This window comes from Anarrhichthys ocellatus, unplaced genomic scaffold (assembly GCF_004355925.1).
Source record: "Anarrhichthys ocellatus isolate YVR2014 unplaced genomic scaffold, GSC_Weel_1.0 scaffold61, whole genome shotgun sequence".
Taxonomy (NCBI): Eukaryota; Metazoa; Chordata; class Actinopteri; order Perciformes; family Anarhichadidae; genus Anarrhichthys; species Anarrhichthys ocellatus.
Genome location: NW_022280091.1, coordinates 1,251,311 through 1,264,310, shown reverse-complemented (window position 1 = coordinate 1,264,310; position 13,000 = coordinate 1,251,311). Strand labels below are relative to the sequence as shown.

General features: G+C 43.7%; 1 protein-coding gene across 24 annotated transcripts in view; it reads left to right on the top strand.

Annotated features, from left to right (window-relative positions):
- The window catches only part of LOC116396895 (receptor-type tyrosine-protein phosphatase delta-like), a 150,323-nt gene that overhangs the window by 104,783 nt on the left and 32,540 nt on the right, over window positions 1-13,000 (top strand). For 6 of the 24 annotated variants that reach the window (XM_031871850.1, XM_031871865.1, XM_031871862.1 and 3 more), the window contains 14 exons: window positions 198-206; window positions 2,255-2,272; window positions 3,963-4,073; window positions 5,046-5,057; window positions 5,549-5,818; window positions 6,606-6,715; window positions 7,984-8,181; window positions 8,369-8,494; window positions 8,619-8,766; window positions 8,919-9,064; window positions 9,316-9,460; window positions 10,418-10,720; window positions 11,816-12,009; window positions 12,913-12,939. In XM_031871850.1, coding sequence (XP_031727710.1) covers window positions 198-206; window positions 2,255-2,272; window positions 3,963-4,073; window positions 5,046-5,057; window positions 5,549-5,818; window positions 6,606-6,715; window positions 7,984-8,181; window positions 8,369-8,494; window positions 8,619-8,766; window positions 8,919-9,064; window positions 9,316-9,460; window positions 10,418-10,720; window positions 11,816-12,009; window positions 12,913-12,939 — 1,817 coding nt within the window. The remainder of the gene's footprint in view (window positions 1-197; window positions 207-2,254; window positions 2,273-3,962; window positions 4,074-5,045; window positions 5,058-5,548; window positions 5,819-6,605; window positions 6,716-7,983; window positions 8,182-8,368; window positions 8,495-8,618; window positions 8,767-8,918; window positions 9,065-9,315; window positions 9,461-10,417; window positions 10,721-11,815; window positions 12,010-12,912; window positions 12,940-13,000) is intronic. The other 18 variants (XM_031871864.1, XM_031871861.1, XM_031871869.1 and 15 more) reach the window with 16 other exon arrangements.

The window sequence follows — 13,000 nt, the reverse complement described above, 5'->3', positions numbered from 1 at the left end:
AACAACTTTTACGATTATTGAAAGCACAAAATTTTGTTTAGATAATCAATATCCATGACTTTTTTTACTTTATTTTTTGGAGTTCCAGTGCTTTTACAAGGTGTTTCTACTAAGTCAACTCCTCTGTGTAACCAATGGTCCGATTGTAATGCCATGTCTATGCTGTTTCTTTTCTCTTTGTATCTTTTTAACCACAGAGTCCTTTGGTAAGTGCTTCTGTTCCGAGGCCCATACCCTCACTGTCCACTCTTCTTTATACTGTTCACTAAATGCTGCTACTCTTCCTGCTGCTGCTCACCTTTTACAATGTTGAGGTGTTATTAAAATGCATGGCATGCATTTTACTAACAGTCACACACAGAGATAATACGAAGCACAGATGCTCTCACACACACACATAGACGTCTGCAGGCACCTATACATAATTCTGGTGAAATAAAAAACACATATCTACAAATATATGTCTATATATTTCATATATTCATACATGTATATTTACTCACACATATCTCTGTCACCTTAGAGGTAGCTGGTCTCACCCTCACCTGTGCACCTGCAGCCTTTCCACACCCAAAATACTTACAAATAACTCTCTCCTCACACTCACCTATTTACTTTTCCACTTATTTCGATTACCCTCCCCCCTCCTCCCCACTCACTCGCTCACTCACTCTGTCATCCACTCACCCACTTACTCTCCCCACACCGCCCTGCTGCATAGAGTTACCAGTCAATAAGCCATCAGCTCCAGATGGCCGGTAGGTAGTAGGCCTCTGGCGGAGCCGCCCTAAGGCGATCAATGGCCACCAAGGCTTCAGACTCCGAGAGGTTGACAGTGCAGTGTAGCTGAACATTGTTAGTGCTGCTCAGAGGTAGCGAATGGACACATGCAGCTTTTAACATCACCATAATAGAGACAGACAAGTGAAGTAGTTCAAGAAAAACCCGCCCTTCAGTACGGGTTCACTGTTATATAAATCACTTTTTGACATTGGCTACTTCAATTTGCTGCTTTTTTCTCTTCTTCTTGTTTTTTCACCATGGTAAACTGTGAGGGTATGTGACTCGTGGTTGTGCAAAACAAGCAAATTTGAAGATGTCACATTCAGTTCAGGGGCATTGTGATTTTGCATAATCACGACTGGACCTCAGCTTGATGCAAATGAAGTCCGGCCATCATAAGACAGCAGGCTCGCGAAACTCGGATCAAACAGTCGAACCAGGCAGCGTTGATTATTTTTAAAAAAAGGAATCGATATTCTGTTACTGCATTGCTTTTTTCTCGCCTCAAATTTTTCAAGAAAAAAAGATATTTTTGGTTCACTGTTCGGCTGGAAGAAACGTAAAAATTTGGCAAACCCGGGCCGTTTGGGGTTTCGTCGGGTCTTTTTCCGCTTGTTGGCCCGTATTTGGCGGATCTCCACCGTTAGCGGCCACATTGCATCCTGGTCCGCCAAAGTCCGCTCCTGCCTCTTTTTTTTTAAATGCCGACGGTCGGTTTAAGACATCGAGTCGACAAACACATCCTTGCTCTTTTTGATTGTGAGGGGCCGAGACATCCTCTTGACATTTACCGCTGATGTTTTGTCTTTTTGATTGTTGAAAATGTCCCTGCTGTCAGACTTGGTTTGTAGTTGGAAGGGATGCCAGACAATAAAAATCGATCGAAGCGCAACGCAGGGACAGTGACGTGTTTTTTGCGGAGTTTCAGTATTGGAGGGTGGATTTTTTTTCCTTTCGACATTAAATATATTTACACACCATAACACTGGCAGGATCACACCTGATTCTGAGGTTAAGTCTCAGGGAAGTGAAGTGCACTTGGAGTCCCAGTCCACCACTTAGAGACCCATAGATGAGTGCAGTGCAGACACCACCCCACTCCTACAGCCACATCTGCCCCTGCTGCAAGTCAATGAAGTCAAATCAATAACCCATCTCCTTATAGCTCTGTCACTCTGTCTGTCTAGTTTCTGTCTCTCTCTCCTCTTATTCTGTCTTCCTCTTTTATGCTTCTCTCTCTTTCTCTCTCTCTCTCTCTTCTTCCTCTCTCTCTCTCTCTCTCTCTTCTTCCTCTCACTCACTCTTAAGGATCTATATTTTGAGTCTTCCTCTCTAATTTGATTCTTCTCCTCTCCAAGTTACCTCCCCATCCCAGTCCCTCCCTCCCTTACCCCCGCTTTTCTCCCCCGTTGGTACTAACACTTTCTTCTTCTTCTCCTTCTCTAATCTCGTGCATTCATTGCCCACTCAGGTGGCACGCCCATACGAGGTAAGACTGCTGGGAGGACCAACATGACACAGTGGGCTGATTCCTTTCCAACCCCCTGGTTTCCTACTTGTCTCGCGGATCTGAAAAAAAAAAAGCAGCTCCGGGTGGATTAATCAATGCACGTTTAGTCCAAAAGACTTCCTATATTGGCGATACTCATCCGGCTGCTTCAGATCAGATCTGCAGTAGGTGCAAGAAGGGGGGAATTGGAATTGAGCAAGCAATTCATTATACTATGCCTTTTACAATCACCTCCCCTCTTCACATCTCTCATCCTCTCTTCATCCGTTCATTTCTCCATCTCAGCCTCAATGTTCGCTCTACAATACAGAAACCCATCGCTTCCTTCCTCGCCATGTTGTGGTCTCTCTTTTGTATCCAGTTTAACATCATTTCGCTTTGTTTTACATCTACTTTGTTTTCAGTCGAAAGCATGACTTGTTTAGAATATTGAATTATTTCTTGGTCGCTTAGTTTGAGGTGGCAAAGCATACTATCGCTTTTACCTCTATCTGCTTTTTATTTTTCTTTCTTTCTTTTTTTTTCGTGCGAGGGTCTAAACCTAAGCTTGACCCGGCCTCTCCTTTCTACCTTGTCTATATTCGCCCAATCAGACGTCCCGGTTTTGTTTTCCCTCCCAGCTGTTAATTCGCTCAACCTGAAAAGTCCAGATGGCGAAGACTCAGACACACGCGCAGACACTAGTGTGCTCACGCAGACGTAAACACACGAACGTGCACACACACACACACACATTTCTTCATGATTTTTCAACCATTACTTTCTCTTTTCTCTCTCATCACCGATAAAAAGCCCCAAACAACCACTTTTTTGATAAAGTTTTTACTGGGCGCTTTTTTGCCTTCCCACACCATCTTTAAAAGAACCCTCTGGTTGACTTTTTTGACAGTTTTTCTATTTTCAGGGAGAGAGAAAGCGTCGGGCCCTTCCCAAGGCTTTCCGTATGTCGTTCCATTTTTTTTGATTTTTTAATTTTTTAACCTGTGGCCTTTTATTGAGGTCGTTTAATGTCTGTGCCTCCGTATTGGGTGTGTTTTTTAAAATGACATCACACTCCTGATCCCACTGGTGGATCCGTAAGGGTTGGGGATATCATATCGCCATGGCGATATCTTTGTCACATTATATCCTTGACAACTGAAACATTATTTGCTCCCTAATATAAATAACTGCATCTTAATTTTCAGCAAAGGATTTAAAAAAAATACGGTATTGGTGACTGGATCTCTTCCCGTTTTGGTTGCTTGGTTGATTTGTTTCTGCCTTGCATGAAGACCACATTCTCCGTTTTTTCTAGGCTTTGTATCAGTGCTTTTTTCTTCTTCTTTTTTTTCCTTCCCATCTCTAAATCAGGAAGCTGACCCCTTGTTTTGGGCAGATTCTTGCTGACAGTGGTAGAAACTTGGTAATGTCTCCCATAGATTTGGTCTCCCTTTTTTAGCCCTTTGTTCAGCTTGTTTTCGCTGAAAAAAACTCCCTCCGATTCATTTACACTTTGTGCAGTTCTTACCATTTCTATGTCTGTGTATTTATGGACTATACCCAATTATCTGATATCCTCCACCCTTGTGTAATTGCTCTTTCTTCCTCGCTATCCTTCTGTGCGACTCTCTCTCTCTCTCTCTCTCTCTCTCTCCTACTCTTCCTCTCCATCCCTCCATCCATCCAGGTGCCCTCCAGATAGAGATGAGCGAGGAGTCAGACCAGGGGAAGTATGAGTGTGTCGCCACCAACAGCGATGGGACACGCTATTCCACTCCAGCTAACCTCTATGTCAGAGGTAAGAAGAGGATAATAAATAATTGGTCCAATTAGAACACTTAGACTTAAGGATCGCATTGATGTGCAGATTGGGACATTTATTCCTAGAAGACATTTTTTGACATAACGTCTTCTGCTAGGAATGTGCGTTTGTCCTATTAATGTGATTATGGTGCCTGTAAAACTCCTGTGTTTTATAATTCTGAGCTGCGGAGCCATAAAACCTGGGCGATTGTTTTTTAAAGCGAGAGCTCCACATCAGTTGAGGGCGGCCTGAATGTTTCACTCCGGCTATTAATCTCTCTGCCCTCCCTTCTTAGCCTTTAGACCTTTGGAGAGAGAAGAAAAAAACAAAACAAATCATTGTCTGGTTAAGACTTGCTGTTTCCCCCCCAAAATCTGACAGGCATCTCACCTCCTCAGGCGCTGTCTCCTTCAACACAAACGGGCGCGCAAACGCACACGCACAAGCATTCCCACCGCATGTTTGAATCTCGGAGAGACATTTTGATTCCCGTGGCCTTTTGCTCCATTTTCTGCCCACCCCTGGAAAATGAAATAAATAAAGGCTTTAAACAGTGGAGCATGCTTTTTCCGACTCCTAACATTGCTCCCGGGGGTTTACGAGACAAACACACACACACACGCGACTGGAAGGACGCACAGAAACGCACACATTTGTGCTACACTAAAATAAAAACACATAAACACACGTGCACGGACAGCATGCACGCACACACGCGTGCGGATGCAGTGATGTGCGCCTAACAGCGCCCGCAGGGCCGGTGAAATCTTGCAGTGCTGCTCAGTGAGTGTTTGACAGGCGGTCCATGGAGACAGCCGGCTGCGGTTTGCCGCCTTAAACAGCACAGGTTTTCGCCGGCCGTCTATGGACTCGCTGTGTTTTCTCTCTCTTTGCTCTCCTCACATTTCTGTCTTCCTTTTTCTCTTTCTCTCCTCCTCCTCCCGCTGTCCTCCCTCCCCTCTGCAGAGCTGCGAGAAGGTTGGTACAGTAACGACTGTGTGGCTCTTTTTGAGTCTCTCCCGAGTATTTCCTTGTCCTTCCATTAAACTGCCGTTTGTGTTGTGTGTCTCGGCTGTTTTTATGTGCGGCGCTGAAGGTTTTAACCCTGCCTGTACAGTTTGCTGCCCTGTACCCTGCGTTCCTCTTTTTCTCTGTTATCCCCCCCCCCCTGAGTGCATGTGTGTTTGCAGTGAGTTGAGGTTTTTTTTGTGAGTATCTTTTGTGTCTCAGTTCATAACATATTTAATGGAGCACACCTAAAAACGCCATGAATAAAACAATTTTATATCACATTTTAATACCATAAAACTTCATCTTCAGAGCACATGGAAAAGAAAAAAAAAATCATCCCAGGGTGTATGGACACTGATTGTTATGCGCTGTTCTGCACTTTACCTCAGCAACACAGTTATGAATTTCTAATCGCCCCTCTCTTCCTGCCTCCCCGCTTTCATCGCTGTCCGGTCCAGTGCGCCGCGTCCCCCCTCGCTTCTCCATCCCCCCAGCGGACAGCGAGATCATGCCGGGGGGGAACGTCAACATCACCTGCGTCGCCGTCGGCTCCCCGATGCCGTACGTGAAGTGGATGCTGGGGGCAGAGGACCTGACGCCCGAGGACGACATGCCCATCGGCCGCAACGTCCTGGAGCTGACCGACGTGCGCCAGTCCAACAATTATACGTGCGTCGCCATGTCGACGCTCGGCGTGATCGAGGCGGTGGCGCAGATTACCGTGAAAGGTGGGTTTCCTCGTGCGGCCGCGTGATGAGGCTTATAGGTGAGGACAGGAGAGAGTGTGAGCAAGAGAGGAAGTGATGGTTTGACCTTGCCTCCAGTGAGACTTTGGGGTTTTTTTTGTGTGCAGAGAGGACGAAACCACAGCGTGGCCTTCTGTCTTCTCTCTCTGAACGAGCGCTTCATGTGTAGCACACGAAGGAGAACATTTCCATCACAAAAGAAATTTAAAATAAGACGAGTTGTTATGAATACATAACAAGGTAGTGTTACAGAGTGCTTTGAATACATCAACTACTGATTTCTGAGAAATCTTCAGAATCAGAAGAGGAAGAGGAAAGACTGGATTATTTGAGTTGAATTACAATTAAATTTCACATTGGCGAATACGTTTTTCTCTTTCAAAACTCTGTTTTATAAATTATAATTCATAGGGACCTGTTTCAGTAATTATTTATGATCACTATGTCTGTATTTAATTCAACTTTCCAATATACAGGGGGGTTTCATTTGGATTATCAAAGAGTTGAACTGATTAACCAGTTAAAATCACACGTTTTTGTCCAATTCTTGTTATTGTTTCTGGAGATTATGTTCATTGTTTAATTCGGGATATTGAGCTGGTCTCGTCGTTTAAAAGTTTTACCCAGAAGAAGTTGATTTTCTAGTTTTATGAGTACAAAGTGACGGTGTAAATCTGAGTCTATCAGATGATTTCTTCATGATAAAGGGATAGTTTTGTAAATTCTCTCTCTCTCTCTCTCTGTCTCTCTCTCTCTCTCTCTCTCTCAGCTCTGCCGAAGGCCCCTGGTACCGCCGTGGTGACGGAGAGAACTGCAACGAGCATCACACTCACCTGGGATTCCGGCAACCCCGAGCCTGTCTCCTACTACATCATACAGGTGTGTAACAGACGACACAGAGGCGCAGCTGCTTTGTGCACACGGGGTCTTTTTGAGACGCAGCTGCACTACATTTTTATATGAACATAAACTGATAATAGTAATAGTAGTAATAAAGTCACCAAATTGCTCAAATGAAATCAGGTGTCTGGAGTGCTCTCTGGCCCCGAGGAGTTAATGAATCGAAGTGTTAAGAATGAAAGATGAGCCGCTGCATCAAAGTAATGACTGAATTCACCCACATTAGATATATTTCATATCTCATATATTCTGGAGGTTTTGGCAGAGATCTTAGTTGGTTAATAAGAGCATCATGGTGTTTGCGGTTTATTGGTGTCACACTATATATTCGGGCCATTCCTTGTTCCACCAAATCGGTGCCCTTTCCGTCGCCATGAATATGCATGAAAAGTGTATGACACATTATATCAAGCAAAAGTGTCCTGCACTTTGTCCTAATTGCATTTTGATACATCATGTAAATCCCTAATAAAAACGACCTAGAACACTGAAGAAATAGGCTTTTAGCCTCCCCACTCTCTAACACCACACGCCACCATGAAATATCATGATTAGAATCCTTCAGAATATTTTATTTTTTATTATTGTGTGACAATTTAGACAGACCAACACATTTCCCATCAGAAATATCATAATATGTTAGTTGAAATACACATTTCAGTCGCGTTCCCAGGTTATCACTCCTGTCCTGTTGCCCAAACACGTTCCCCACGTAAATAATTTGGTCACTTGATCAACAGGAAGTAGCATCATTTCAGTCTCCTGAAGGCCAAGTTCAGACCAAAAGCAAGTTTTCTTGCTCCATTGTCTTTATTTTTGATTACATTGTAAGTATGACAGAGAATGTCAATCTCAACTTCCTGAAATTATTTCTCAGATGTTGTTTTTTAAAAATATTTTTGTTTAACCACTCGAAGATGCCAAGTGTTCTCATGCAATTCTTAGTGATGTCATGTGACTACATTTCATGTATTTGCTCATGCTATGCTAAAATATCAGTCCTGTTACTTATATGAACAATCTTCCATTTAATAGAAATTGCCTGACATTGACCATTACACATTTTGAATCGTTAACCATGTGTGTTATTAAATACAGTGCTGACAAAGGATAACAATGGCACCGATTCAGTGGAATAGCCCATATATATATATATATATATATATATATATATATATATATAAATATATATACATATATATATATATATAGTTGTCTCATGCCTCTTCCTCTCTCGCTTCCTCCAGCACCGTGCCAAAGGGTCAGAGGATCCCTATAAGGAGATCGATGGCATCGCCACAACGCGCTACAGCGTGGGCGGCCTCAGCCCATACTCCCACTACGACTTTCGGGTGGCGGCCGTCAACACCATTGGCCAGGGCCCCTCCAGCGAGGTGGTGGAGGCCCGCACAGCCGAGCAGGCCCCCTCCTCGCCTCCTCGGCAGGTCAGGGTTTGATAAGGACAAAGCAAATTCACATTCCATTCCATACCGCATGCCATTTATTAACTAGAAATGGGACATTCAAAGATGCAATGTTGCCTTTAGTTCTCCATAAAACTAACCCAAGTTGCTCCAGTACATTTTATCCCAGAGCAGCTCCGATGAAGTTCCTCCTGTTTTCGCCCTGCAGGTCAGAGGTCGTATGCTGAGCACCACAACGGCAATCATCCACTGGGATGAACCAGAGGAACCCAACGGACAGGTGGTGGGCTACAGAGTCTACTACACCTCAGACAACTTGCTGCCAGTCAACCAGGTGGGTACCTGTTTATTATCAAAGACAGGGGACCAAAGGCCTGTGACGTCCGCATTGCGTCTAACACTCAAGTGTCCGTCTGTGTGTCTGCTTGCATTCATGCATTGCGATGTGTGTCGTGCAGTGGGAGAAGCAGATGGTGCGCAGCGCCAACTTCATCACCATCCAGGGTCTGACTCCCAACAAGACTTATTACATCAGAGTGCTGGCCTTCACCTCCGTAGGAGATGGACCCCTGTCCCAGGACCTGCAGATCATAGCCAAGACCGGAGGTAAGAGAGGGATGTCGGGCTCTGCTTGTATTAGACAGATCTGCCATGCATACTATAATCTAAATTACCGCAATTATCATCTGCAAGAATAAAAGAAAGAAAGTATCTGAGCATGGTTTTACTAATCCTGGTTTTCCCCCCCAACTGTGCAGTTCCATCCCAACCTTCGGAATTTAAGGGCGAGGCCAAGTCCGAGACCAGTATCCTGTTGTCCTGGGTCGCCCCACCCCAGGGTGGCCCCGACAACCAGATCACGGGATATGAACTGGTCTACCGACGAGCTGACGACACAGAGGAGGTAAAATAAGAGGGAAACAGACAGATTGGTAGCTGAGAGAGAGAGTTTTGCTGGTAAATTCATGGACGATAACAGATTACAGAAATGTTTTAATGAATAGATGGAAGGGTTGCCAAACAGAAGATTAATTGATCTTAACATTAAAAGTTACCTGTTCTGTTTGAACACTGTGGGGGGAAAGTTAACGCAACCTTTTTTTTCTCACCACCTGCGTATTCCACTGTTCTCCGTTTCTCTTCATGTCCTTTCAGAAGAAAGTGAGCTTTGAGCCCACCACCTCCTACCTGTTAAAGAACCTGAAGCCTTTCTCCACCTACACCTTCCAGCTGGCTGCCAGGAGCAAGCATGGAATTGGGGCGTACACCAACGAGGTGTCCATCGACACACCGCAGACGCGTAGGTCCCAATACTGTTGTGTGTGTGTGTGTGTTAGAGAGAGAGAGAGAGAGAGAGAGAGAGAGTGTGGTTTCAATTTTGACAATGCAAAAATGACAACTGGCACAAAAACCGAATCACAAATACACAAAACGTTAGATCTGACCATCGTGTTACAAACAGTACTTGATAAGACATTTGGCAGTTAGGTTTATTTTTTTGCATTGTCACAACAAAAAGGGCCCTCGTGGATCCAGACCTTGACCGACCTCAGATTTGATTCCAACAAATACATCGTGAATTAAATAATTCCCAGAACTTAATCCCAAATGCGGTATTTTCGGCAAAACATAGTACCGGACAGCTTGTTGATAATTGACAGCAAAAGTAGCGAAACTTAATTTGTTGGCTAGCAATCTGAGGTCTGTGAGAAAATCAGTGAAAACGAAGGTAAGGAGGCTGAGAAGCTAGATAGAGATGAGAACTCCAGCATGGATCACAGAGTCTTGGGTAGGCTGTGAGGACAAGTAAGCTATGGGCAGGTATGTTTGTGTGTTAACGCTCTAGTCAACGTTCCTGTGTCGCATCTCTTTTTTTTTAAGTCATCCACTCGTTTCCATCACTCAAAACATTCCGACCGAACAGAAGCGGACACCCATCGTTCAGTATCTTTGTTCAGCCATCTTGCTCTCGAGTCACAGGGTCATTTTTTTGTCATAAGAGCTTTCCGTTCTCCAGTGTTTTGTTTTCATTTTATGTTTCTTTGTCTTTTTTTTGTTCTCTGTCTCTCGTCTGCTCAATATCATCCCACCATTCCTTCACGGCAAACCTCACCTCCTCACCTCTCCACCCACCGATAACGACCTCACACACACACTCACGCACAAACAAAACACACATGACTGAATAACATTTACCCAAACAACACACACACACACACACACCCTCTACTGTGCTTCCTCGAAACTGGTCGATCAGTTCCTTCAGCGCCTCCCCAGGACATCACATGCGCCAGTCCCAGCTCTACCAGCATTCTGGTAAGTTGGGCTCCACCCCCTCTGGAGTTTCAAAACGGCGTCATCACCGGATACTCCATCCAGTACTCCACTACCGAGGGCAACAAAATATCTAAAAGTGTTGACGGAATTCCTCCGGAGAGTTCTCCGTATCTCCTGGAAGACCTGGAGAAATGGACTGAGTATGGCATAACGGTACGGGCGCAGACGGAAGCCGGCGACGGACCGGAGAGTTTACAGCTGCTCATCCGCACCGAGGAAGATGGTATGTTCCCAAACAAACCTCCCCCCCTGCCTGTCTTAAGACGGTCCGTACCTCTAACAATGGCTCCCTCACTAATATAGCACCAATGAGCTCAGTGCACCCTCAACTAACAGCAAGTTTCTTCCACTGGCCAGTTAAAGCATTTTGGCAATCTAAATGGATGATGCATTTAGGAACCACTCCGACCATTCTGTTTTGAAAACCTCTCCTTTATTCCTTCATAACCGCCAGAAACCTCCAACATCCGGACACCTTTCCTGCTACTCCCTCACCACTGCATTCTCTTGTCAGCAGCAGCCCTTTTTTCATCAAATTTTACCCTCTTTTTTTCTTACCAGCATCTTTTTTTCCGCACTTTTTCCCTTTCTCATAAAATCCTCCATTTTTTGGGATGAGGGGTGGTTGGGATTTCCCACTTTTCTTCTCCACTAACGATATCAAAACCAATCCCTCTGGCTGTAGCCGTACCTTGGCCTTTCCACACCATGGCTTTTCTCACATGCCCTTCCAACTCCTCTCCAATTCTTTAAATATCTTTTAATCTAACTTTAATCTCTGTATTTTTTACTGTGTCTTGAGTAATTTGTAATATTTCAGCAATATTTTTTGTTATTTATGCTCAATACATTATACTCTCAATGTCTCCATTTTTCTAGTTTGGAGAGATTCCAGTTTTTTTCAGTATCTATAGAGGGAGAAGTGTAGTTCTTGGCAGCACGAGTGGAGGTTCTCTTTGACTGCCTGCCACTGTTTATCTGCCCATGGCAACAAATCCTTTTCTATCTGCCATTCTTATCTTTCTCTACATTTGCTTCTTATCCTCCACTGCTTTTTTACTCCATGTTTTTCCTCAAGCACTCTCATTTTTTATTTTTTTTTTACTATTTTGACTTTTTTTCCCCAGACATCAGAGCAGTTTCAGACTTTTTGGAGGGTTGTATTTTTACATTTTTTCAGCTTTTGGGAATCTTTTTTTTTTTTTTAAATCTGCCCAGGAATCCAGTATATTTTTGATTAGACAAAGTGGAGGCCTTTAGAGGTTTGAGTGCCCATCATCTGTGACCCTTGACCTCTATCCTAAAATGCGTTTTTTAGTTCCAAGTGGTCCTCCGCGGGGGGTGGAGGCGGAGACTGTGAACGCCTCGGCCGTTAGGGTGAAATGGCGAGCACCAGCACCCGAACGGCAGCACGGTCAGGTCCGAGGCTACCAAGTCCACTATGTGAGGATGAACTACGGAGAACCTCAGGGTCAGCCGTTCATCAAGGACATCCTCATAGAGGACTCTCAGGTAAAACGAACATATGCTCTCCAACACCTCGTGATCACAAACTGTTTCATCACAATTACCATATTTCTATTACACAGTTATATTCATTGCAAATTTGCAATTTAACATGTTAATTTAATAGTTTCATTAGAGCCATGAATAAATGATAAGCTCCCTAGACACATGGGTTTAGCTGGATATATATTTATTATAGATGAGAAAGCCAGCATGTTGCCATCTACGTATAACTCTAGATAAGATGAATCTTTTATTTTCTGCACTACACAAATCACAATGAAGCAATCTGTCCCATCAACTTCCTCTATAAAATAGTTAGGATGGAGGAACGGTGCCAAATAAATTGACATATTGAGCATAAACCTTCCTTAATAAGATGACTTCAAACGAACATTTTTACATTTTAGGAAATCTGCTTGTTTGCCTTCTTGCAGAGAGTTAGATGAGAAGATCGATAGCCAGGAGACGGTTGGCTTAGCTTCCAGTAATGAAGGGAAGAAGGGGGAGAAACCCTTCTCCACCAGCACCTCTAAAGCTCACTAATTAGCACGTTATATCTCGTTTGTTCGATCAAACCATTTTCACAGTCTTTTTACTTCGTACTTAGCACACAGACATGTGAGCGGTATCTATTTTCTCATCTAATTATTGACAAGAAAGCAAAGCAAAGTGTATTTCAGTCTTGATTCTTTTCATTTCCAGCATTATTGGATCTCTGTCCAGGATAAATAATGGACCTAAATCTATTTATAACTGCCAATTACTGCTGATAGTTTCAAGCTTATACTGCTATGGCAGTATAAGATGGTGCATTGGACTTGACACTTGGTCTTTCAGATTACATACCAAATATTAATGCATTGTGTTTTTCTCTTCCTTTTCTCTTTTCTTGATGCTGCTATTTAGTGGGAACATGGTGACTCAGCTGAATATGTGAGTAAACCCCTTTTTTAAGCTTATTATTTAATAGTGAAAACAACAAAGCACAGAGAGT